We start from the raw sequence: 26,591 nt of genomic DNA, 5'->3' as shown, positions 1-26,591 counted from the left end.
CATCACACCCTTTGGGCGGTTCCACTTTAACCGCCTACCGTTTGGGATCAACTCAGCGCCCGAACACTTTCAGCGCATGATGGCGGAGGTCATCGAGGGTCTCGAAGGAGTGGTGTGTCACATTGACGATGTGTTGGTGTGGGGACGTAACCATCAGGAGCACGATTCCCGTCTCCATGCTACACTGCAAAGACTGGAAAAAGCAGGCATAACGCTGAATGTTGAAAAATGCGAGCTCTCCCAGAGCAAGGTTGCTTTCTTGGGTCACATCATAGCGGATACAGGAATCAGTCCTGACCCAAAGAAAGCGGAGGCAATTACAGAAATGACAGAGCCAACTAATGTGTCAGAGTTGCGCAGTTTTCTGGGCATGGTGAATCAAGTGGGCAAGTTCATCCCCCATTTAGCTGAAAAAGACAAAGCCCTGCGAGATCTTCTTTCCAAAAAGAACGCATGGTATTGGGGAACTGACCAAGTGAGAGCTTTCAAAACATTACGAGATGCCCTGACCTCACCCCCAGTGCTCGCAATGTATGACCCCAACAGAGACATTAAAGTATCAGCAGATGCTTCATCCTATGGTCTCGGAGGTGTTCTTTTGCAGCTGTGGGAAGAAGGATGGCGACCAGTGGCGTATGCATCGAGGTCCCTTTCTCCTACAGAACAACGATACGCACAAGTGGAAAAAGAGGCACTGGCATCTACATGGGCGTGTGAGCGTTTTCGTGATTTCCTGATTGGTAAACATTTTTGTCTTGAAACGGACCACAAACCTCTCGTTTCCTTACTGGGAGGACAAGCTCTGGATCTCTTGCCACCCAGGATCCAGCAATTCAGAATGAGACTCATGCGTTACTCGTACACTGTGCAGTACGCCCCAGGGAAATCGCTCTGGACAGCAGATACTTTGTCCCGCTCACCTCTGAAAAAACCAATGAACCTGTCAGACAAAGAGCTAATGGAAAGCACAGACATATATGTCGACAGTATTGTAGCAAACATGCCTGTCAGTTCATCATATATGCAAACACTGAAGGACCAACTGAAAAGCGACAGTGTGTGTGCTCGCGTCATGGACATGTGCACCGAAGGCTGGCCAGAACATGCAAAACAAGAGCCTTTACTGCGAAATTACTGGCCTGACCGAGCCACGCTCACTGTTGAAGACAGCCTTTTGTTAAAAGACACACGGCTTGTCATTCCTTCAGCAATGAGAAACGAGGTGCTGGAAAAACTACACGAAGGACATCAAGGTGTTGTAAAATGTAAAGCTCGTGCACGCCAAACAGTGTGGTGGCCCGGGCTGAGTCAACAAATCTCTGAGATGGTGCTCAAGTGCAAAACGTGTATTCAAGAAAGACACAATAACAGTGAGCCACTCATGCCAACAGAATACCCTGCCCGCCCATGGCAGAGAGTGGGCACAGATCTTTTCGAGCTGGGAGGGAAAACTTACCTTCTCGCTGTTGACTATCACTCTAGATTTGTTGAGATTGCTTTGTTAAACAGGACAAAATCAAACGATGTCATTACTCACCTGAAATCTTTCTTTGCCCGTCACGGCATCCCAGAGGTCCTCATGTCTGATAATGGACCACAGTATTCAGGTCAAATCTTTACAGACTTTGCAGCAGCATACGGCTTCAAACACATCACAAGCAGTCCCAAGTTTCCGCAAAGTAATGGAGAAGCAGAACGTGCTGTGCAGACTGTAAAAAATCTTCTGAAAAAAGCAGCTGATCCTTATCTAGCTCTTCTTGCCTATAGAGCTACACCACTGCAGTCCGGATACAGCCCTGCAGAGCTTTTAATGGGCAGACGTCTGCGAACCACACTGCCGATACTTCCATCGCAGCTGGAGCCTACACTGCCGGACGACGCACTGCTCGCTCAAAAGGAAAGGGAGAAGAGGATGATGGACATGGCAAACTTCAACAGGCGCCACCGCGCAAAACCTTTATGCAGCCTGTCCCCAGGAGAGCAAGTTTGGGTGACTGATGTCAAAACTACAGGCACTGTTATCCAAAATCACTCTACACCCCGATCATACACAGTGGAGTTACCACAAGGGACTGTGAGGCGTAATCGTGTGCATTTGATTCCTTTAAGTTCACCTGTGCATGAACCTGCTAATGTGCCTGTGTTGCAGAAGCCTCAAACACCCAGTGTGATCCCTGCTACACCTGTTAACACTGATGTGGTCAGAACCAAGTCAGGGAGGCCAATAGTTAAACCTAAAAAGTTAGATCTGTAAGAAAAAAAAAAAGGTTGTTGTTATGTAACTGTGTTATAAGGGTTTTGTAGAGCACAGTAAAATAAAGCTAAAAAGAGTTGTTAAGAAAAGAAAAGAACAAGAAAACAAAAACAAAAGGTTAAAAATGTAATGCAGATTTTTTGCCAGATGTTCTTGTATGGCTTTGAAAAAGAGAAGTTCTGTCCTGAGAAAAGGAATATTCTGTTTTTGTTTAAAAGGGGAGATGTGGTGTATTCATAATTGTCTCTGGTACATTTGTTGTATGGGCAGTATGTGTTCACTGTTTGATTGTGTAATTACGTGTTACGCACTGGCAATGCATGCCGGTAGATGGTAATACAGGAAGTAAAAGAGATGGTCTTACCGCACACAGTGGTCCCGCGTACTTATTCAGATTCAGAGTAAGAATCACACAATGCATGTCTTGATTTGGACAGTAACTTGGAAATAATGAAGTCACATGCAGCTGCAGTGCTGTGGTTGCTATTGTGTCTTAAGTTAACAATCAAACATTTGTGACCTCATATTTTAAGAGTAATGTCAGTTAAAGAGTAGAGGTGGTGAAAAATTACTGTAAAATGAATGAAAACAGTTTACATGTTTAAACACCTTGTTTGTTCTCTTTGGGTTAATATGTGATATAAAAAGTATTAGAGTGCCCTCTGGTGGTAGCAGCATCATCAGACATGTGGAATGCATTTGTGCAAAAAGTGGAATGATAGGATATCCATTTCAACCATTATTTACATTTTTAATAAGCATGACATCAAAGTAGTTATATAATAGCAAAAAAAAACAACAATTTGGTTTAGAATGAATAAACAATGAGATCAATAGTGGCACTAAAGTCAAAGCTGAGGGTTCCACATATCATGGATATTGTTTGCTGTTATTTTTACAGCAAACAATATCCATGATATCCATCAGCAAACTGGCCGAATGAGGTGAAGGAAATAAAAAATAATATAGACAACTGTTAATTTTTTCATCATTCTTAAAACCTTATTTCCATGCAGTCAAAATGAGTCTCGGTTGAGGTGTTGCTCATCTTCAGAGGGTGTTATGTCTCGAGAGAGGGAGGGGAATTCACACAGGACACAAGTAGAGACCTGTGTGAGAGCTTTAGCAGTGTGTGTGCGTGTGTGTGTGTGTGTGTGTGTGTGTGTGTGTGTGTGTGTGTGTGTGTGTTGTCATAGTCTGGGCAATGACAAATACTGTTTCCTTAGTTCAAAAACACCTTGAAGAAAGCAGCCATGATTATGTATACTTTTAAAGAGACCTACTCTTTATAGATTGTTTTAGTTATTCGCACATAACTTTTGTGTGTGTGTGCATTTGTGGGCACTGAGTGCTCCACTATGTACTGACTAGATCTGTGAAACTTAGTCAGCATGCTAACACGATCGTGTTACACAATAGTGATACATTTGTTCTTACTGTATACATTTTTGAATTAGCATAAACTTACTTCCTGTGTCTTAGGGCAGCGGTCCCCAACCCCCGGGCCTCGGACCGGTATTGGTCTGTGAGTCGTTTGGTACCGGGCCGCGAGAGTAGAGGCTCAGGTGTGAAATGTATAGTTTTCAGGGTTTTTATCGGTTTTCAGCGTTATTTTGTTATTGTTTTTATCGTTAACTCGGTTTTCCTGGGTATTTTCACGTGTGTTATGAATAAATCTTATTTTTTCCGGTGCCGGTACTAGTTTTATTTTGTTGTATTTATCCGCGACACCTTAAAGGCCGGTCTGTGACAATATTGTCGGGCATAAACCGGTCCGTGGCGCAAAAAAGGTTGGGGACCGCTGTCTTAGGGGACCTAAAGACGGACGATCTGATTTCCTCGTGTCAACATTGTTCCCACATCATCATAATTAATGTTGTTCCAGGTTCAACATTGCAAGTGACCAATCACCTTCTTGTGACGTCATTCCTTTGCGACTTCGAAATACCCGCCTTCGAGTATTTCGAAATACAAGTGAAGAAGCGAAAAACCGCCGCCTGTCCGCCGAATTTGAAGTCAATTCGCCTGTCCGCCGAATTTGAAGTCAATTTAGGATACTTTCCTTTAATAAACGGTAAGCATTATACATATGTTCCTCACTTGGCTTGCTGTTTGTTTGCTAGCGATAGGCTACTTGACGACAGCATTAGCTAACCAGTGTTCTCTAGACCAGCGTTCCCCAACTTTTTGGGTGTTTCGTGGCCCGGGGGTTGGGTCAGGCAAAATTGCAGTAGCTTCCCTGATCATTTTACAAACATAAGTGAAGAGAATCTGGACTAAAAGGCCTAGACTTATGGTTGTGTGCTGAATCTATGAATCAAACTATCACCTGGAAACATAATTAACTGGTCCATAGCTGTGAAACTGGACATGAGTTCTTGATTCTATGGAGATTAACAGTAATCCAGAAATTTACAAATTTGTCCTGGTACATCGCGTAAATGTTGTCCCTGGGACATCATGTAGAAGTTGCCCTGGGACATCGTGTAGATGTTGTCCCTGGGACATTGTGTAAATGTTGTCCCTGGGACATCGCGTAGATGTTGTCCCTGGGACATCGCGTAGATGTTGTCCCTGGGACATCGCGTAGATGTTGTCCCTGGGACATCGCGTAGATGTTGTCCCTGGGACATCGCGTAAATGTTGTCCCTGGGACATACCATATAAAAGTTTAGCTTCTTTTAGCCCCTGTTTGTTTTATATTATTTTATATATATATATTTTTTTTAATATTATATTTAATATTTACATTGTATTGCAAAAAACCCCACAACAAGTTAAAATGAATTAATGAATATTGACTAATTAAACCTTCGTTATTTTTCCACCAGAAATGGACGACATAATTAGAAGAAGTGTTCTGAATGACGAAAAAAAAAGAACTGGAAAAGACACACAACTTTGTGTGCATGTGTCACAATGCCAGGAGGACCCATTCAGTGTTGTGTTAGAAAAATTGAACTCATTAACCCTTCATGGACATTATAAATGTTTAAATGTTGCCTCAGGTAAAGACAGGAAAAGAGACTATTACAAATTCAACTGCATCAGAGCTGGGGGAAAAAGTCGAAACAGCTACAGAGCAGTGGGCTGTAAGGCCTATGTTTCATTTAAAGTACTCAAATGTTGGAAAGACCACACAGTCATCGTGCAGCGTACATATGATAAGCATGATGGGCATGATCCTTCGGACCCAAAAGACGCACATTTCAACAATATTTCCAGTGATTTAAGGAGGAAGATTGAGGAACTGCTTTCCCTTGGAACTAAGCCAGCCATCATACTAACCGAATGTCATAAATGGGCCAAAGAACATGGACACAGAGATCTTCACAACAGAGAGCATTTTGTCACACCACGTGACATTGACAGTGTTAGAACCTGCATGATGAGGAAGAAGCACTTTAACTGTGGAGACAGTCAAAGTGTACATACCTTACTTAATGGAAAACATCAAGAACATGTTCTCTTCTATCAACCATACACATCTGACCAAGAACTAATGATTGTTTTGCAGACACCTGTAATGAAATCAAACATGGAGAACTATGCAAAACAGTTAGTATTTGTTGACACCACGCACTGCGTTAACCAGTATTCATTTCCCTTATTCACACTTGTTGTAAGAGATGATCATGGGCATGGAGTCCCTGTGGCCTATGCTATTGTCAGCAACGAAAGTCAGAAAACCCTGGAAACTGTTCTTGGAATAGTTTGTGAGCATTTCCCAACTTCCCCGAGGTAAATAATACATTGACAGCTATTGATTTTGAAATAATTCCTTTTCAAAAAAGTTATAACATGCCAGAATCTAATGCTATAGCTGCAGCATGGGCTGCAAAAAACTTTCCTTTCCAGTTGTTAAAGTTATTCCTATAGGCTGTATGCAGTATTTTATATATCTACTTGTGAGTTGAAATGTTTAATTTGGCATTGAAGTGGTGCTTTGAGATAGCAAAAACATTTTCATACTGTTTAATCTCATTTAGTGTTTTCTTTTTTTCTGTAGAGCATTTATGGTTGACAAAGACTTTGCGGAAATAAATGCTTTGCAGAAGGTTTTTCCAGAGTCAGCTATCCTTCTATGCTGGTACCATGTCTTGCAGGTAAACCACATTGTTTTCTTTTCACGTTGTCTAAGATGCACCTGAAACACATTTTTACAACAGGGTCCTGTTGTTATGATTTGCCTCATTGTGATATTCACCTACTCAGGTTAATGAATATAAAGGGATAAAATGTTGAGTGACTATGTCCATCCATTTAAGACCACAGTGCACTCATCTTCTGGTGGCTGCTTCCCAAAGCTCTTTTTGACATTTAAAAATATGTTTGCCTGGTTGATTTCTGTAATGCACAGGTCCTCTTGTCCAGTGAGTGACAAAGTTATTTTTGGACGTCAGCTTTCTTTTATGCTTTTTGTACAGCTGCTCCTCTGTCTCTCTCTCCAGATTAACTTTTTTTCTCTTACATTCACAGGCTGTTAATCGATGGCTTTCAAAATCAGAGTCCGGGGTCCATGGGCTTTCTAACACCCAAAAGAGAAATGAAATCATTTCTTTCTTTTGTAAGCTGAAAGCTTGCACATCTGTAAGTGTAATTTGTCTATTTCACATTTTGATTTCTTGATTACACTAAGAGCATAATAACTTTCAGTTGCTAAAAAAAGTTACAGAGAGATACAAAATAGATTTTTGAAACAATTTCTAAAACTGGCTTCTTATCTTGCTTATCAAAACAAGTACTTAAGCTGTGCAGAACATCATTGTGTCACCCACTGTGCAGTAGAACTTGTGAGTGGGATTCTTTCACAGACAGATGCTGAAACCAAATATGCTTATAGGTTTAGTGTTCCTTCTTAGCCATTGTAAGGGAAGAAATAATTGCTTCTTAATACAAAAACACGACATATTATTAATAACTTAAAATTCTTAATGTTATTCAATAAAAGGAAAAGGGCTTCAATACATAATATTAAAGATTTCAATAGGTCTGTTAAATGGATTGAAATATATTCTGTTGCATCCAATTCTCTTAGGAGGACGACTTTAAAGCCACATCAGCAGAGTTCTGCCAGACATTTAAGCAATACCCTTTGGTGTGCCAGTATTTTCAGAAGCACTGGGAAGGCATTGGCCACATGTGGTGTGACTACGGCCGTCGCTTCAGTCACGCTCGTTCTGAAACAAACAATGTGATTGAAAGGTATGATTTATTATTTTGACCTCATTCAATTGTATTGCTGAAAAAAAGATATTATGCTTTAATCCAAGAGGCTAAACTGAGTAGGTTCGTCATGTCATTGCCAGAACAGGTTTTAGGCAAATCCTTTAAATTCTAGCAGCGTTTTTTATGTTATCACAACAAAAAACAGAGTAGGTGGATTTGCCTAAATCAGCTAAACCGGCACAGAGCATTCCTTTATAAAAGACGTGTGCAATAGGTATTCCAATTTTTAAAAAAATAATACAGTCTTGATTAAAACTTTAAATTCCTTCAATTACAGTTACTAATCATTTCAAATAACTGTTTTTCAGATTTTTCCACCGCCTGAAATACCAGTTTTTATCTGGCTACAAGAATAGGCGTCTGGATGATCTGATTGAAGTGCTCCTAGGGAAGGCCGACGACTACTTCTCAGTCATAAAAACCCTGCAAGATGTGGGCCGCATGAAAAACAGGTTTGCTGACACCTTGTCTCAAGTTTCAGACTCTGCTTCAAGACTGATGGAAAGTGGTTGGGCTCTTAAAATTACAGTCAAGAACAGCCATGGAGTTAATGCATATCAAGTCCCATCTGAGTCAAGAGAAGACATGGTGTATGGATGTCTGCCCTGTTGAGTCCTACTGCAACTGTACATATGGCTTACGAGGACTTCTTTGCAAGCATCTAGTGTTACTTGCAAAATTAGCAGAGGCTGACAATGACATCTATCCAAACATGGAAACAGACATTTCTACCTTGGCAAGAATTGCAGTGAAAGAAAGGCATTACTTTGTACACTGTGAGGACTTGAAAGTGATAAAAATGCCAAGTTTGTTTGGAAATCTGTGTTTTTTTGCATCGGCTGAAACACTTCAGTGCACTTGTTGTACGTTCTCTCACTATAACACATGTGCTTGCCTGAAGGTGGCTTGTAGCCATTTTAAACAAATGAAAAACTCTCTGAAAAGTCCTCTATCAACTTTGAATGACACTCCTGTAGTTGAAAGCACAGACAAAAAATGCACAGAAGATGCAGTTGGAAAACGAAATGCTGTTTTAGACACAGTTAAACAGTGGGCATTCATTCCAGAGGGTATTACTCCAATGATAGATGAACTGCATACAAATGTCTTAAAAACAAAACAAGTAGGCAAAAGTATATGCCAGTACGAAATAAAGACGACAGATAATGCACGCAAAATTAGGCCATTGTATTCTAGCAAGAAACGTTCGGCCAGCATCGACATTCCAACAGTCTGTGAAAATGAATGTGAACAGTCGATAACCACTGAAAGAGAGACATCCTCTGGAGAAAATGAAAACCTTTTGGAATACAAAACAAAAAAGAGAAGAGTTAAAGCTAAGTATATGCACAAGTAGACTTTTGTGTGACATTTCAAAGGGACTGCATCCATTACTTCTGTTTATTGAAACCTAAAGCTGAATAGCTGTCTTAACTTTCTGCCAAGGAACAGTTGAAAAGAAATTGTTTGCTCTCTCAAGCAGTTGTTATTTATGTGTGTTATTCATTACTTTGGCTTGGTTGCTGTTTTTGATACAAATTCATCTGTGCCCATTGTAATATTTTCATATGTTACTATTTTTATATTGCTATGCATTATAAATAAAGGATTACTTATTACTATTAAAGGTCTGCATTTGTAATTGTTGGTATTATTTATAAAATATGCGCTCTTAAGTTTTTTGCTCCATAAAACGATACCTGTCACTTTTTGGACAGAGTATCAGCTGTTGAGAATCCTGGCTCATACAAAATAGAAGTAAAAGGTTTCAACATCCAGCCTTTTTATGATTAAATACAAAGTGTAATAACAGAGTTATTGGGGTGTGATTTTGTTAATAGTTAGTCTTAAGTATAAGTTTAATAGTAATGAGTAAGAAAATATAGCCAGAATAATGGAATGAGACTAACACCTGACCTCACACTGAGATTTGGTATGAAGTGGCATGTTTGTGCTAATGCTGACATTGGGGCTCAGAGTTCCTCTGTGTGTATATATTTGTGAACGTTAACTTGGCTAATGTCCAAGGGTTTGACTGCTTTCCTGTTGGATTGTATCACAAAGAACAGGGATAAGAGCACCAGTGGCCGTGCACACCCTCATCTCTCTCCTTCACCCGATCATTAGTGTTGGAAACCGGCATTAGCTCAGAGTAGATTAGACTTCAGTATAGTGCAAGTGATTTGATTTTATGATTATTTGATTCAGTTTTTTCTGTGTTCAAGCTCAATTACTTTAATAAAATATGTTGAATTCAAACAAATAAATAAACAAACTGTGGACATTACCCTTTTAAACCTTTCTGAAACAAGACAGGTAAAAACCAGTGTATAAAAGTTTACATAGGTATAAATAGCTCTAACACTTTACTCCAGCCTGGCGTCCACACATGTGGACATCACATTTTGGGTTATTTAGACCAAAATACTAAATCTTGATCAACAAGTGCCTGATATACAGTTATGAGGACATTATACTGCAACTGTTCTATCGAAATTTCAAATTAATGTCCTCATATGTGGCTCTCATTTTTCTCAGAAACAAAAATTAGGTAAAAAAAAAAACAAAACCTGGTAATTCTTTCTTTTTACATTCATCGGGTTCCAATCGGCCCAAATATCAAAGAGAAATTAAAAATGCATGCCATGGAAGATTTCGGGTCTTAGGGGGTTAAAATGACCAGACCCCTCCGGCCTGTTTTCCAGGCCACTAAATTAAACCCAGTCAATTACCAATTGAACAGAATAAAAACCTACGAGGTCCACTAATAGTCCAAAAGTCCAAATCTTTAATAGAAAAGACAGGCAGAACTCAAACAAACAATAATCCAAACGAGGAGCATATATACACACTGGAAAGTAAATAATTATAAGTTATTAAATCAGACTAATTAAATACAGTAAAACTAATAAGGGAAGACGAACACACGGGAAATAAAAATAACAGTGTAAACATACCAAAACTCAAAATAAAACAGGAAAGCTACTACAAACCGAGTGTGACACAATTACATTCATATTGAAACATATGTGATAATTTTCTTTCTTTGTAGCATTTTTAAGATATGTGTTAGAACAGTCATTATGCTGTTTGGATTAGGAACCAATCATTTTTGCCAAATAGTTAACACAAACTTAGAACAACAGTGAACAATTTTCAAGATTCTGATTTACAGAACAAACAAAAGTCACAAAAGGTTTCATTATTTAAGAGACAAGATCAAGTTTTTCACACAGGAATGAAATGACAGAATCCAGTGCAGCGGGGCCAAAGGTGTGTGTCAGCAAACTGAAGGTTGAGGAATCAGTCAGCTCATGTTTAAGATTGTGTTGGATTTTGAGAAGAGTCTGTCTGTTATTAGAAAGTAAGATTAACAATGTTACACCAATAACCCAAATACGGGGAAATGACAAATAATACCAAAAAAGATACAACTTTCATATTGTTTTACTAACTTACTTTGTCATATCAGCACTTGAATGGTCGATGCCTTTACAGGCCATGTCTGTTGTGACATCGCAGGCCAATCTTCCGGCAAACCCGAGGGCTAGCTCCCCAGCCTCCTCTTCACTCAGAACACTAAACACTGTTACTTTAGTTTTGGCCTTCTTAGGCCTGTCAAGAATCATTGCGGGCAGTTTGGCTTTACGGCCCTAAAAAAGAAAAAGTGCAAACACCAAAAGAGCAGAGAGAGACACACACACGCGCACAAAGTTAAATGCTTTTGTTTACATGGTGTAATTGTGTATATGTTGCAGCAAATGCACAATTTCCAGCCACATTGTCACTTCATTGATACGAGTAACCCGGATTTATTTCAGGTGACATCAAAATCACGAAATGTATACCTACCCCAATCAAACCTCTGAAAACATGAACTGACATGTTCTCTGCATTGATTCTGCGCTTGATCTCGTCTTCTGTTATTGTGTAGGTTTTCTTTTTTGAGCTTGGTACAGATAAGCGACCATGCACTCTGTAAACTGTACTAGTTCCTTCTGAATCAGTTTGGAATTCTGTATCTGCATCGATCCTGTCAACATCATCAGCAGCAGCATTATCTGTACTCAGACTTGTGCCGTACACTTCTGTTTCTTTTTCTTTGTCTTCAGTCTGTGTACCTTCATCTCTGACTGTCAGTCTTCCTATCTCACTGTTACTTGTCGATTTGCTGCAGATGTTCTCTCCCTTAGGAACTTTTCCTTTGTCATTCGCTGCCTGATGCTTTCCCTGATGACATTCTTCACTGGCTACTTCTATTGCTCCTCCTGTATAGCCACCCACTATGCTGCACAACTCCTTTCCCTCTGCTGTGCTGCACTGTGCTGTTACATAAAGAAGAATGATATAAACAGCACTATATCAATTTAATTGTGAAGAGAAATCCCCACAATACGACACAGTTATGTCTAAAATAGTTTTGTGTAAAAACTGGATCTTGAAACGTCCACTTTAATTACACAGTCCTGGTGTGCAAAGGCAAAATTACGAAAAAAAAATTCACTTTAAACATTTTTGGACATTGTTTAGTTATATTGTGACTTACTCTCACAGAAGATACAGATGCCACAAACAGACTTTGAACAACGCATGTGCTTGTATGCACCACATTTCTGGCACTGCACCTGTGAATTAAAAAAAAAAAAAAGAAGAAGAAATAAACAAACAAAAAACAAATGAACAAAGTCCATTAAATAAACAATCTATATGGCTAAGGACATGTCATAGTGTACCCGGTCTTTGGCTGCAATCACACACCAGCACTGACTGCACTTCCTAGTTCGATCTGCAAAATATAATTTGTTTAAGTACAAGTTACATTTTCCAATGTTAGAGAAAAAGAAGGCAGCTAATTTTATCTTTACCTATTGAGGAAAATAAGTAGTGGCAAAGTCGGGACCTGAGCTTTGTGATTTCAGTGTTGTACTCCTCCACTTGTGTTTTACCGTCAATGAGAGATTGGGCAAACTAATAATTGACAAAGAAGAAAAAAAAAAAAAAAAAAAAGAACAAAAAGAATTAGATTAACAAAGAAATGTTTGTTTGTTTTTAACCCCCCCCCCGAGAAAAAAAAAAAAAAAACAGAGCAACCAAAGCAAAGCATTACTGCTGAAATGGTTCAATCTACAAAAAAAATTGAGATTTTACCATCCTGCCTCTAAGGCTTTAAAAACTGAATAGGCAAAAATGTAAACATTACTTATATAGGTTAAAGCTATAGTTTTCAGTACCATTATGACATGCACTCCACATGAGTTCCCATCCTGTTGATGTGGGTGGCTCACATGTGACAAGGTCCACTCTCCAGCGCAGCCTCTTGCTGAAGCAAATGAGCTGAGAGATCGCAGTTATTACAAATAAAAAGCATATAGAGAAATCAATAACCACGTTCGGTAATGATTTCAATTAAATTAAATATGTTATGTTAAATATGTTAATTACCTCCAGTTTTTCAACACCGCACTTTTTCTGACCTCCGACTCGCCAAATGAATTCATATAGACTATGGTCCTCTTGGGTATGTCACAAAACTGTTTTGTAAAAAGATGGATATGGTAGGCTTGGGCCTTGAGCTTTCCTAATGAGGGACACTGAAAAGTATCATGCACTAGAGAGTGCAAAATCTGTGCAACTTACAAACAAGGTCCAGTGGCTGCCGTTTTCCAGACAGGCTCCAATCAATTTCTCATACATCTGAAAGATGTTTTTCTGGAAATAAAAATAATGTGACAAGTATGTTTTTCTGTCAAGAATGACACTGCAAAACTGCAAAAGCTTGTCAGGTGAGACTTGTAATTAATTCTGCAGATACACAAACATATAGAAAGTGTCATTTTTGGTTTACATTAATTAATTTCTATAGTGTGTACAAAACAAATCAAGACCACAGACTCAACACGCACCACTCAATTTTTGGTGTTCTTTATCAGTTGGCCAAGACAGAAATGTTTTAATCTGTGTGCATTGCTTTTGAACAAGTCTTTACACAGAAAAGGTTTCAGAAAGGTATTTTTCAGGTTCTTCTGACAAGGCTTCAATTTTGGAAAATGCTGTTTGTTTATAGTGGCAACTTATAAACCCTTTGTAATAAGAACATAGTCCAAGTCCAAGTCATACCTTCAAAAAGTATGCACTTTGTGCTCTTGTGGACCCATCCAAAATTTTTCCAGTGATTTGGCTTGGTATTGGATAAATGTGAGGGAAATTCTATAAAAATAACATAAATACACCTATGTTTTCAAGTACATTACAAAAAACATAAACATGCTATGTCATTATGATCAAACAAGCTTTTCAACATACCTCACACTGCAAATAGATTAGGCCATCTATTACCTTATAAAACAAATAAATAAATACATATAAATAAAAACAGAACTAAGGAACACGATTCATTAAGTAAATTGTACAATAAAGTGTATTTAAAGCAGAATTTAACATTAGTTTTATGACAACATAAAAGGATTTTTATGTCAAGAGGTACCTCATCTGAAATGTTAGTCTGGTCAAACAGGGATTTCAAACTTGAAATACCAATAGAGTTTGGTCCAGCTACTCCCACAAGGTAATCTGTGAGAAAGCATATGCTGTAGTTAACAGATATCATTTTCTTTTTGCATGCTGCAACCATCATCCATTTCAGTCTTCTAGGAGCTTTGTCTGGTTGTAGTTCTTTTTTCTCCTCCTCTCCCCTCATCTATTAATTAAATTGTTTTCTGACCTTCCTAACTGTTTCCGACCTGTCTTCCCAATGTGATGTTTAAGCAATATATGTATGGTCAGAAGGGGGTGAAATTTTCATTGCAGTTGTACGTGTAACATTGCATGTGATAATAAAAGGCTTGATTGGTTGATTATTCAACATGAGTTGACATTTACCTGACATTGTGAAGGAGTCACTGTTTCTGTAAGGGTGTAAGAACATAACATGTGGATTTGTTACACTTCTTTTTCACAAGTTAATAACAATCAATAATTTTCATTCCATTATTTACAAGCTATCACACGATGTCCCTGGGACAACATTTACACGATGTCCCTGGGACAACATTTACACGATGTCCCAGGGACAACATTTACACGATGTCCCAGGGACAACAATTACACGATTTCCCAGGGACAACATTTACACAATGTCCCAGGGACAACATCTACACGATGTCCCAGGGCAACTTCTACATGATGTCCCAGGGACAACATTTACGCGATGTACCAGGACAAATTTGTAAATTTCTGGATTACTGTTAATCTCCATAGAATCAAGAACTCATGTCCAGTTTCACAGCTATGGACCAGTTAATTATGTTTCCAGGTGATAGTTTGATTCATAGATTCAGCACACAACCATAAGTCTAGGCCTTTTAGTCCAGATTCTCTTCACTTATGTTTGTAAAATGATCAGGGAAGCTACTGCAATTTTGCCTGACCCAACCCCCGGACCACGAAACACCCAAAAAGTTGGGGAACACTGGTTAGCTAATGCTGTCGTCAAGTAGCCTATCGCTAGCAAACAAACAGCAAGCCAAGTGAGGAACATATGTATAATGCTTACCGTTTATTAAAGGAAAGTATCCTAAATTGACTTCAAATTCGGCGGACAGGCGGCGGTTTTTCGCTTCTTCACTTGTATTTCGAAATACTCGAAGGCGGGTATTTCGAAGTCGCAAAGGAATGACGTCACAAGAAGGTGATTGGTCACTTGCAATGTTGAACCTGGAACAACATTAATTATGATGATGTGGGAACAATGCTGACACGAGGAAATCAGATCGTCCCCTAAAGACACAGGAAGAGACCTAAAGCCCTCTCTTTTGAAGCTTGAATCTGAATCTATAAAGAAGTGGAGCATGGAATTCAATGTAAACATAAATAAATAGCACCAAGATGTTGTTATTATTGTGCTCATAACCTGCTTCTTGGGGGTATTTTTTCTTCTTCCCTTCATTCACAACCTGTACTTAAACAAATTTGAACGAACCACTGTAAATAGATAAACGTGTGGAAAATGTACTAAAAAGAAGTGGAGAACATTTGTTGTCAGAAATACTGAATATAAAGTACAGTATAAACATATAAAATACAGTTCTGTGTAAGCTGTTATTCTTGATTTAGGTCAGAAATGTTTACAGTCCACTGGGAATGTAAACATTTTATCATTTACTCAAACTGAAACTGAACTATGATCAGCAAATATTTGGATCAGTTCTAATGTACCTACGACCTTCTTTCCTGTTAATATAACCCTTAACACCAAACATTGCAAACCTTTATATAAGCAGGAGGTGTATGTTTGTTCTTCCCCACAGATGTTTTTGTGGTCAGGCTATGTTGATTTTTAATGGCTTTATTAAAATTATTGTAAATGTTGTCGATTTGTGCTTTGTTCTTTTAGGTTAAGTATTAACTGCATAAGAAACCAAATTTGCTCAACCATTTGAAATTAAAATACACATCTGAACATGACTTATGTTTGGCTGTACTGGTTAATAGTACTTGACTACACACCCTTCATTCTTCTTACCTTCGCACTTTAATTTTCATTTGATTTTATTCTTTGAAAACAATAGTCTGATATATAACAAAAGTTGATCATTACTGCCTTTTTATCTGGTGACTAAAATCAGGAGAAACTTATATTTTAAGTACCAGTCCTGAGGGGGCTTGGTGTAATTGTAGAGCACCCCAAAAAGTGAAAAAAGTACACTGTTATCTTCTTGTCCCTTTACCCAAATGAATTATTTTATCTAGAACTCCCTCCCCATGTATTGCTGAGCCAAGAAATCAAAGTTCAAAATGAGTTCTATAAATGATTGAGCAGACTTGACACCCATCACTGTCACTGTGGTCTTGATACGGGTAAGTTATTCTCTGTAATGTGGTATTGATATTGTAACATTTTTACATATATTTTTTATTGTTTTCCATTTAAGCTTCACAAGCTTAACAACGGGAGAACTGAGAGACCTGACAAAGTTTCTGATTTAAACTCGGAAGGTTTGTTTCTTCATTTTTTCAGAATTCTCTGCCATTACACACAAGTTAAATATGACTTTATTTAAAATTTTACTTTTCCCTCGGGAGTATATATCTAGAGAGTCTATGATTGCTAAAATCTCCAAGAGGTTTATTTGTTGATATGGTTTAATATGATCACTGTGCATTTTAATAAAATAACAACAACAACAATATGAACAATATCCAGTCAATTTACAACTAAATTGAGTAAATGTTTGCCTTTACTCAGTCCTCATCTCAGATGTGACAAATTGTCTAAAATATTTTTTTTCACATTTTCTTCAACAGGGAGCCATGAGGACCCAGTTTGTGCTGCTGCTTTCTGCCACTGTACTCTGTGTAAATGCTAACATCACTGAGCGTTACCAGAAGTTTATAAATCAGCATATTTTTCAGCGGATGAGTGTTGACAGGTGTACCAGCGTGATAGCTAGTAGACGCATTAAAACTGCCGACAAGTCTAGTGAAACCCATTTGTGACCGTGCAGGAGAGCCATATGGTGAGATGACCAAAAGCACAAAACCTTTTGACATTGTTGTCTGTAAACTAAAAGGGGGAAGGCCAGGCCACTGTGAGTACCGTGGGAACTCTTACACCAGAAAAATTGCTATTAGATGTGAACAAGGCTTACCTGTGCACTTTGACAGAGACATTGTAAACTTTGAATAAATATTTGCTCTGCACTTCGGTGCTCAATAAAAATAGTTCCATAACCTAATAAACAATAAAGCTGCATGGTGTGTTGCATTAAAGCTGCTAAGTTGTGACTGTAATCTAACGTATCCTGACACAGCGTTATGTGATTATTGCGATTGATCCTTCACTTTTATCTTTTATCATATGTCAACAAAGAGGAGTTCTGGGAAGAAGGGCCATGTTTTAACCCAAAACAAAATCTTTTTAATCTCCTAAACCTTACCAGCCCTGAAAACAAAAGTTAAAAAGTGATTTTGAAAATAAATAAATCAGCAAATTAAAAAAAAAAACTATATATATAGGCAAAAAAACACAAGGTGCCAATGGGATGCAAACAGCTAGGCCTCCAATGTCCTATTGTGGACTTTGACACAACACTACATAAAATTTAGGGGTGCACAAGACATCAAACTATATAGAGTCTGGGTTGTCTGGCTGTTGGGAATTTCTGAATTTTAATGTATAGTTACAATATGATGCACCTAGGACTTCACTTCTCTGGACAGAGATCTTGGATGTCGTTCCTGGGATCTGTTGGAGCCACTCTCCCGCTTTGGAGATCACTAATTTGGGTGCTTCATGGGGACAACCGTTGCCTTCACTCTCCACATTTGCTCTGGCTCCTCTCTCAGTCTTTTTGGTATATCTCAACCATCTTTCTTCCTGATATTGGTTGGAACAACTACATCTATCACTATGGCCTTCTTTCTCTTCTTGTCCGCCACTGCGATGTCTGGTTAGAAAATAAGCTGTTTAAAATGTTTTTGTCTGCAGTAAAAATTTCCTCCATCCATCACTGGAAGTAAACATTAATTGATGATAATCCCAAAGAGTGTGATACAGCAAAGGATAATAATGCAAACAGTTTATTGCTAAATGATAACTGTCACGGTCCTGTGTCGGTGACCCAGCCTTTTGTGTCATTATATAAGTTTTTGACTTCACCATTGTTTATCACCGTTGGTGTTTTTGGGTTTCTGTTTTGTATTTCTAGCTCCCTAAGTTCTCTAGTATTTATTGATTTCTAGTTCTTGGGTTTTGTTCCCATGCCCCTCGTGTTTAGTGTAGGTTAAGTTTTGTCTTTATGTTTATTTTCTTGTTCCCCAGTCAGTCATGTCTCATGTCACTCCTGTCCCTGTGCTTCACGTTCCCTTTGTTTAGCATCAGGTCCGTGCCTCTGTGCCTGTTGTGTGTTTCCTGTTTTATTTTGATAGATCCTGTCCTGTGTTCAGTGTTTTGAGTTTTGCTTTTCCCGTGTCTTGTTTCGTCTGAGTAGTCCCAGCTGTTCCCCATCCTCTCATTATCCTGCCGGTGTATTTTAGTCCTCAGTGTTCCCCTGCTCACCGTGGTGTCGTCACCATGGTGTGTTTTTCCTCTGTGTTTATGGTAATGTTCAGGCTCCCTCAGGTTTTGTTTTCTAGTTTCCTAGTTTGAGTTTTGTGTTTGCGTTTCTAGTTTACCTTTCTTGCATTTCAAGTTTTTCCCCAGCAATAAAGCTACTGCTTTTAGTTTATAATTCAGTCTCCAAATCCTGCATTTGGGTCCTACATCCTGCCTGCTGCACAGCAAAACATGACAATAATATAGAAAGAGAAAGGTCTGACTTCATATAAATCCTCACGTGTTTGGTTTAGTGCAAAATAAGTGGAACAACATTGTCTTTTGATATATCACACTGATATATCACTAACAGTATTTTCTCTAGGCTTTTTGCAGTTTGGAGAATTTGACTGAAACAGTATTGCAGCACAATCACAAAATGCTATTTTTACTCTGGACATACGATTGTCACAGAACCTGTTTTGTCAACCATACTTCGTGTTTTGGTGTGTTGGTCATGTTGTGTTTACTCTCAAAGACGTCATTTATCAATGCTCAAAAAGTATATCATAAATTATAATGTAAAATCTTAGATACAGTTTTGCACAATTGCCATTTTCTGGTAACCTTTTTCTGGCCCAATAGAGCATCTAAGCAAAAGCTGATGTCTTGGAGCTTTTCTCTTTATAACATGGCTGAAAATTTTGGACAGGAAATCTATTCTAGAATTTTATTTGTGACTCTTGTGATGACTGCTAGTGTCGTGTATGTTCATTGGAGACAATGAGATAATTTTAACTTAACATTTAACTTTACGGCCAACATTATTACAGACCAATCAGATTGTTTTAAAATGGTTACCTCCCATCTCATTGTCCCCTCCCATCTCATTGTCCCCTCCCATTTGATAAAACCACATTAAGATTAATCATCTTGCAGTGAAATCTAATTTTAACTGAGGTCTGAACCAGAAAATGTTGATCATATTGTGCATAGCTCTTTTACTCACAGCTGGGCGTAAGTATGCATCTGTGTTCAGTTTTCTCTGTGTTTCAGTAATTGTTACCTTTTATACTTGGATGTAAAGGATTGTCTTTATTTTTTCAGGATGCATGGATGACCAAAGCTTTGTAACAAAAAATGTTCATCTTGGAGAAGATGTGACTCTGACGTGTAGTCGCCGGTCTAACTTGTCAGGATTACTTTTTTGGATGCGAGTTGTTGCTGGAAATCTGCCTGAAGTCTTAGGGGCGGCCTACACTTTTGATCAGGGCACTGTTAACGAAACTCCTCGTATTACAACAAAGCAGGAAACAGGAACATTTGTCCTCCATATAATTCAAACACAGCTCAATGACACTGCCTTCTATTACTGTGAAGAAGTGATTGAACTCAAAACGACAAAGTGGAATATTACTTTCCTAAGAGTCAAAGGTAAATGACACAATATTCTCCTTATTGATGCTCAACTTTGAATTTATTTTGATTAACACATTTATTAGACTACCTCTCATTGTACGGTTTAAGCCATAGCTGCCCTTAATTAACAGTACTTACTAGTTATTACTAGTTATTAGAAAAATGATTTTTCATGTTTCTCTGTTGAAAAATGCACCAGCATGCAGAAGCATGTTTATAATAAAATATCAATATTATACTTGAATTCTTAAAAGTACTGTTTTACAAAAAAGCTGAAAATATAGTAAAGTACTTTACTATATTTTATTAAGATACCAAATCTTATTTACTTGCATTCCTGAACAGAAGTCAGCTTAAATGAGTGTATAACAACATGAATTCAGTTTGCTGTTTGTCTAATAAATAACAATATAACTTTTGCCTTTAAACAAGTTTTTGGCTGATTGACACATTTTTCTGTTTTCTTGTTTTCATGATGGGTGGTAAAATACTTTTGTTAAGAATCATACATAAGTTTGAGGGACAGTTGGTGGCATAAGTTTAGCTTTATTCATGACTGTGAAAAATAACAATTCTTGCAGTGGTTTTAAATGAATTGTACATACTTTGTTTTATTTTCCAGGACCAGAACCTGACATCCCCGTTGTCATTCAAGAGCTGCCATCAGCTCCGATATATCAAGGAGACTCAGTGACTCTACAGTGTTCGGTCCTCTCTGACCTGCAGAAGAATACATGTCCAGAGGATGTGTACTGGTTCAGAGCAGGAATGGATGAAACATATCCCAGTGTGATTTACGTTTATAGAAGCAGTGGTGATGAATGTGAGAGGCAGTCTGATGTTCATTCTCCTCGAAAATGTGTCTACAACTTCTCAAAGAACAATATCAGCTCTTCTGATTCTGGAAACTACTATTGTGCTGTGGCAACATGTGGACATATCATTTTTGGGAATGGAGCAAAATTGAATATTGAAGGTAACAACCTTTATGTAATATATACATCTTCAGATTATTTCTAGTTTTCAGGAGGCACATTTAAGGAAATGTTTTCATAGCGATTAACCTTTCGTGTTTGATCGTTTTGTTTTTCAGACAACATTTGGTCATTTGGTGATTCTCGGGTGGTCAACACAGTTGTGTTTCTTTTGTGTGCTGCTTTGGCAATAAGTTTGATGATTATAGCCTTACTGAGTTATGTAATCAAGAACAAGAAATATAATTGTTCGAATGGTAATCTGTTTTCCTTTATACTTATTTATACTTAATTTGCAGTATATTCTGAATTTCAGTAAATGTTATTTTTATTTTAGGTTCCTTTAATTCAGGTGCTGCAGCAGTGCAACTGACTTATACCATGACCACTAGTAATCAACTAAATCAGAAGGTAAGTTATTTTAAACATACATACATACATTGTAACACTACTGTTATTCCTTTTATATATTTGTCATCTCACAGTTTTTGTGAAATATATTATTTTTTTCAGATATCACAGGATACAGGGCTTCATACTGTGGTTGTGTTCAGGTTGACTAAGACAGCTATGATGATGGAAAGAGATATACAAGTACAGCGTAATGACTAAACCTGTATGGTGCTTGGGACCTATGGTGGATTTGGCCCCAGATGTCAGCCTAATGTGTACCTTAATCAAGCCATGTAATAATAACATGTGCTGGATAATAACAGTGCAAAAGTAAGATGATGAACTCTGTTCAGACAGCGCTTTTCTAGTCTCCCGTATTACTCAAAGTGCTCTTTACAGCATGCCACATTCACCCAATCATACACACACTTTCTCTAAACTGAGTGCTTCCTAACTACATTCATACAAATTCACACTCTTGACATGCAGACTAAAGGGTTCAGGGAACGAACCACTAATCTTACCCTCAGCAGGTGACCTGCTCTACCTCCTGAGCTACAGACACCTGGTGGTGAACATGAGTAAACCTTTCACTAGGTTTTGGATAAAGCGTGCACTCGCAAACTTGTCAAACCTGCATTTGAAATGTTGGCTACCACAGCAGTATAGTATTGCAACGTGGCATTTGGGTCTTCTAACTAAAATTGCCATTGCCAGACCTGGCCAACATCTGGTTGGCATACACCCTGCCATGACACCAGTCAGTCACAAGTGCCAGCTTGATGCCAGATCCGGGCCAGACCTGTTTTCCATGAGCCTGGGCCACATAAACCAAACCATAATTGGGCTAGATGTGGCATACTATCACATAAACAGTGGCACGTACGCCAGGCCTGGCCCATATCTGGATGACATACCACTTACTATGCAGGAAGTCAGCCAGCAATGCCGGCTTGGCACCAGATCCGGGCCAGACCTGTCTGCTATGTGGGGTAGCATCAGTGTGTCTAGTGCCTTCGATGCTTACCTCCCCCATGATGTGGACATCGGGTCAGCTGGCGGCGCAGTCGAAAGATTGCAGCAGTCCCAGATCAGATGTACATACTGTGTTTATTGTGTTATGATATCCCCTACCCAACCCTGTGGCTTGTCATGTCTTTCACAATGTTGTGCTGTGGCCATTCATGTGCTTTTTTGTGCAGAGGAGGTTTTTTGTTTCCTGTTCTCATGCTGTCCTACCATGAAAGCACAGCATGAGTGGGGGTCTCTTTTTTTCCTCTTGTACCCTCCCGTTGTTGTGTACATTTCAGTGTTCTTTTCTGTAACGCTACCGATCTCCGACTTGTAACCCCATGTGATGTCTGTGTTATGTGTGTAAGGTCGGGGGGGGGGGGTTCCTTTTTCACTGCAGGGCAACCTGCTTGTGACAAATAAAGCTTTGATTGATTGACTGATGATCCTCAACTGCGATTTCCATATCTATGCGTAAATAAAAAATGTGGACATTAATCAGTTATAGAATCATTTTTTGCTTCATTGTAATAGTTGTTTGTAAATGTAAAAAGTAAATTTTATAGCTGATAACAAAGTTCTTGGCAATGATGACCATGTTGGTGTGTTTGCTGTGCATTCCGTTGTCACTCAAAACTCTTGCTTTCAGATCTTATGCAAATCTTTGACATATGATCTCCCACGTAGCCACATTGCATATGTAGGCTGTTGCAAGTACAGGCAGAAAAACCAGGGCTGGGACCCGGACCGGGCCTCGGGGGCTTGGGTCCTGGTTGGTGTGTTGCTGGGGTTGTGGGCGGGTGGGTGCATGGGGGCCCAGCCCTGGAGCAGGGTGCCGCCGGTGCGTCGAGCCACCTGGGGGGCTCTTCAACTGGTGGGGGAGATTGTCACATCTTGCAGGAGCTTTCCTCTCCTCAGGAGCTCCCTCTGCAGGAGGGGGAGATACAGGAGAGGTGGAGGAAGATCTCAGCCTGGGTGTTTATTGTCTTATGTAGTCTGGAAGATGAGTGGATGGTGGGGTGGGTGCAGTTTTCTCTGTGGTGGGGTTGGGTGGACTGTCCCGGGCTCTGTGGGGCCGGGCGGCGCTGCTGCACTGGGCCCGGTCTGGATGGGCCTGGGCCCCCTTTCCCTGGCGGGTCGCGGAGTATGGGGGTGCCTACTGGGGTCAGCGGGGGAGCTGGCCCCAGGGAGGGGTCACTTGCCCCTCCCTTCCTTCCCTCCCCATCTCCAGCTGCCTCCCTCTTCCCGCTCCACCACAACCACCCACACATGCAGGGCCTTGGAGTAGGGGTATGTCACCAGGGTGCAGAGGAGGCTACCCCCCCCTCTGTCCCCCTCTGTCCCCTTCTGGCTGCCTCTGCCTCAATTTTATCCCACAACTTAGACATTCACATTACTCACACTCTCATTACACATACATATAGGATCTTGGGGGTGGGCACGATACACGGAGTCCAAAGTACCATCAGGGTGTACACCCCACCCCTGGCATCATTGCCCACCTCTCAATTTTAAATACACGTAGACATTGAGGGCTAGCAGGAGGGACTATGCGCTTACCTGCTGCTCTCTGGCAGGTAGCTCCAAGCCCTCCTGGGTTTTAAATGCACCTTAGAACACACATGCATCAACATTACAATGAGCGGGTGGAGGGAGGTTTGGAGTCTTCTCTCACCCCCATTCTCTGCGACCTGCTGGAGCAGGGGGGCTAGGACTAGGAGGAGGAGTTGGCCGTCCGACTGCGGTCTGGAGTGTGGAGCCTTCCTGCTGCTGCGGAGTCGGGGCGGTCTGCCTCCCCCCACCGCAGGGAAAAGGGAAACACCACCTGGGTCTGGGTGCAGTTCCCCCCTCCAGGGGCGGGGGCACCTAGACCCGGTTTGTAGAGTACGCTTGGGGAGTGTGATCGTGTGTACAACGTCTCTTTATGTCTGTCTCCACGTTGGTTGAGTGTGGAGTAAGTGCATATGAGAGCATGAGGGGGGGAATGGATGTTTGTATCTGTGTGTCTGTGTCTATATGTCAGGTTAGGTATCAGACGCCACCTCTCTGGGGACATCTCAGGCCCTCCAAGGTTTGGAGGCCTATCTCCCCCTACCACCACTTCCCCTGCCAGTGGCGGACCCCCTCAGACATCGGTGCGTTGGTGGTTCTTTGTGTCCAGGGATGGGCGTCCAGGTACACACCGGCTCACTCCTTGGCGGCCGCTTATCGGGGCCTGGAGCCTGGGGCTCGCTCGGGCCACTTCGGAGGTTGGGTGCCCCCGGCCTCTCGGCCTGGGGCTCGGTCACTCAGGCGCAGCTGGCTGCCGGCGGAGCTCACGGGCGCGTCACTGCAACTCCCCCTGGCTTCTGCTCCGCGGCTGCTGAGTGAGCCCTCATCTGGGACTCTCCTCAGCTCTTTCCGGGACAGTGGCGCAGCTGCCCCTCTGTTGGTCTTCCTTGGTCTCTTGTGTTCTGGGGGCCTCTGGATGTCTGGAGTTTTGATCTCCTCCACACCTGCTTCACGCCCTGGAGGACGGGGCTGTGGCCCCCCCACACCCTCTAGCAGATTATTACATGAAGGAACCTTTTAAAAAACAAAAAACAAGCGCGTCCATGCTCACAGGTGTACACACGGGTGATCACACCCACAAACTACACCCTTTTTGGCTCCTACCTCAAAGCACACTGTGTTCTGTTGATCTTATGTGCTGCACAATAATGTTTAATATTTAGTATTTACTGTCATATTCCCATATATCATTGTGATGTTGTTTATTCTATTACTCTTGTTCTCTTCTGCTTGCTTTCTTTTTTCTTTCTCAGCAGGTGATCCAGGTGATTGATATATGCATTTTTTTTTCTCTGCCCGTTCTGTTGGTTTTTGTCTTTTGCCCTTCTCCCCCGTCCCTCTTCTCAGCTGTTTCTCTTTCCCTCTTTCTTTCTCCCCTTCTTTCCCCCAGTCAAGTCTGTCCCGTATTCAGTAAGTGAAAATAAAATAAACAATAAAAGGTGAATCAAATGGACCATTACGGCAAGGCTGGGATGGTCAGTTTGGTAAAGTAAATCCGTTGGGCATCTTTCTTTGCCTTTAGACAACAATTCTGATGCAAAAGAGCCAAACGGGACAGGCAAAAAAAAAAAAAAAAAAAAAGATATCTATGTAATGAAAGGCATTTTGTTGGATTTCTAAATAATAACAACTATTTTACTAATATTAGCATTTTGATAATAATAATAATAATAATAATGATAATAATTATTATTATTTTAATGACAGTGTTGACAGGTGGCTACACTTCTCCTCCTCTTCTACCTGTCACCATTGTCCACAGTGATAAGCTGTTGCTAACCACATGGTCTTGTGAGAGTTGAAAGGATTATTATTTCTCATTAAATTGTAACTAGAAGGAGCTGACCCCATAGAGAAGAACACCAACAGGGACATGTAGAGAGGCAGAGTGAGGCTTGGTTCAGTAATGAGCACATCTCGTCCCATACAAAAACTTATTAAACGTGTAGTGGTCAAGAAAGTCACAATGGGACTAGGACAAGATCACATACAGCACAAGACCACCAAACAACCTTAATAATGCAGAAGCTGGCTTTGTGCTGCTGTTGAAGTTGTCAATCTTCAGCGCAAGTAGCCATGTTTGTCTAATCCAGCAAGAGGTTTCTCCACTCCAAGGCATATTAATGAGATTTTCACATCTCGTCTCCTCTTCAGGGAGGAGAGCTAAAGAACTGGAGTAAACCCTTTCAAATTAACACGTACAGTCCCAAGCCTTTTCGCAGCACTTGTTCTCTAGTGACTGACCATTAAAACAAATTTTAAAAGAAAAGAAAATAAGAAAAAAATAATTAAATTAAAGCATTAAGCAAAGAGAAAAAAAAAAAAAAAAAAAGAAAAAAAAGAAAAACCAGGGGAGCTTCATCGTATTTTGCCCAGAGCCCTGGTTCTCCTACTATCAATTACCACTCTGTTCTGTATTATCTGGGATTCAGCTGGTATACTGACAGAACAGGAACTCATATGATTTTTAACACCATAGGAGCAGTGTGAAAAGATAATTATGCCCCCTGTCAGAGGTATCTCAGTGGAAGTGTTATCCATGGCAAAGCATTCACAATATAACAAAAAACATAATGGCCAGGTCTCAATGTTTGAAACAGCTCTCTGCCACATAAATGTTTTTGTGACTGTTGGTTATGTAATGTGAAAAATTGGTGATGGGTTTTTAAAAAATACAATATGCTGGAAGCAGTCAACTTAAGTTACAAATGTTTAATTTTCTGCTTTA

The 26,591-nt window shown here is 40.0% G+C and overlaps 3 protein-coding genes and 1 long non-coding RNA gene across 5 annotated transcripts; 3 read left to right on the top strand and 1 right to left on the bottom strand.

The window, feature by feature from the left end:
- Positions 1–4,118: 4,118 nt before the first annotated feature.
- Positions 4,119–9,114, top strand: LOC146716823 (uncharacterized). Its single transcript, XM_085468589.1, has 6 exons — positions 4,119–4,328; positions 5,086–5,995; positions 6,264–6,360; positions 6,734–6,844; positions 7,293–7,459; positions 7,792–9,114. The coding sequence occupies exons 2-6, from the start codon at positions 5,088–5,090 to the stop codon at positions 8,093–8,095; spliced, it is 1,587 nt and encodes a 528-aa protein (XP_085324715.1). The 5' UTR covers positions 4,119–4,328; positions 5,086–5,087; the 3' UTR covers positions 8,096–9,114.
- Positions 9,115–10,248: 1,134 nt separating this feature from the next.
- Positions 10,249–14,518, bottom strand: LOC146716822 (uncharacterized). Its single transcript, XM_085468603.1, has 12 exons — positions 14,363–14,518; positions 13,787–13,819; positions 13,601–13,690; positions 13,121–13,192; positions 12,926–13,014; positions 12,715–12,817; positions 12,349–12,451; positions 12,217–12,269; positions 12,030–12,108; positions 11,336–11,808; positions 10,943–11,136; positions 10,249–10,834 (listed from the first exon to the last, which is right to left on the bottom strand). The coding sequence occupies exons 1-12, from the start codon at positions 14,411–14,413 to the stop codon at positions 10,690–10,692; spliced, it is 1,485 nt and encodes a 494-aa protein (XP_085324729.1). The 5' UTR covers positions 14,414–14,518; the 3' UTR covers positions 10,249–10,689.
- A 1,739-nt stretch (positions 14,519–16,257) lies between these two features.
- Positions 16,258–16,993, top strand: LOC146716821 (uncharacterized). Its single transcript, XR_014922278.1, has 3 exons — positions 16,258–16,339; positions 16,414–16,477; positions 16,787–16,993. It is a non-coding gene; the product is annotated as an uncharacterized LOC146716821 (long non-coding RNA).
- A 2,162-nt stretch (positions 16,994–19,155) lies between these two features.
- LOC146716820 (uncharacterized) lies at positions 19,156–22,684 on the top strand. 2 transcript variants are annotated; one of them, XM_085468560.1, is made up of 6 exons: positions 19,156–19,532; positions 19,623–19,949; positions 20,557–20,910; positions 21,028–21,165; positions 21,246–21,319; positions 21,422–22,684. In XM_085468560.1, the coding sequence occupies exons 1-6, from the start codon at positions 19,490–19,492 to the stop codon at positions 21,518–21,520; spliced, it is 1,035 nt and encodes a 344-aa protein (XP_085324686.1). In that variant the 5' UTR covers positions 19,156–19,489; the 3' UTR covers positions 21,521–22,684. The 2 variants fall into 2 exon arrangements, with proteins under 2 accessions (XP_085324686.1, XP_085324695.1); XM_085468569.1 differs by lacking the exon at positions 21,028–21,165 and having other exon boundaries at positions 19,157–19,532.
- Positions 22,685–26,591: the final 3,907 nt, after the last annotated feature.

Source organism: Copadichromis virginalis, linkage group LG2 (genome assembly GCF_057382275.1).
Source record: "Copadichromis virginalis isolate Kocher_CV1m ecotype Utaka linkage group LG2, C_Virginalis_male_GT1.1, whole genome shotgun sequence".
Taxonomy (NCBI): Eukaryota; Metazoa; Chordata; class Actinopteri; order Cichliformes; family Cichlidae; genus Copadichromis; species Copadichromis virginalis.
Note: the sequence above shows the minus strand (reverse complement) of the source record. Positions and strands in the feature narration are given on the sequence as shown.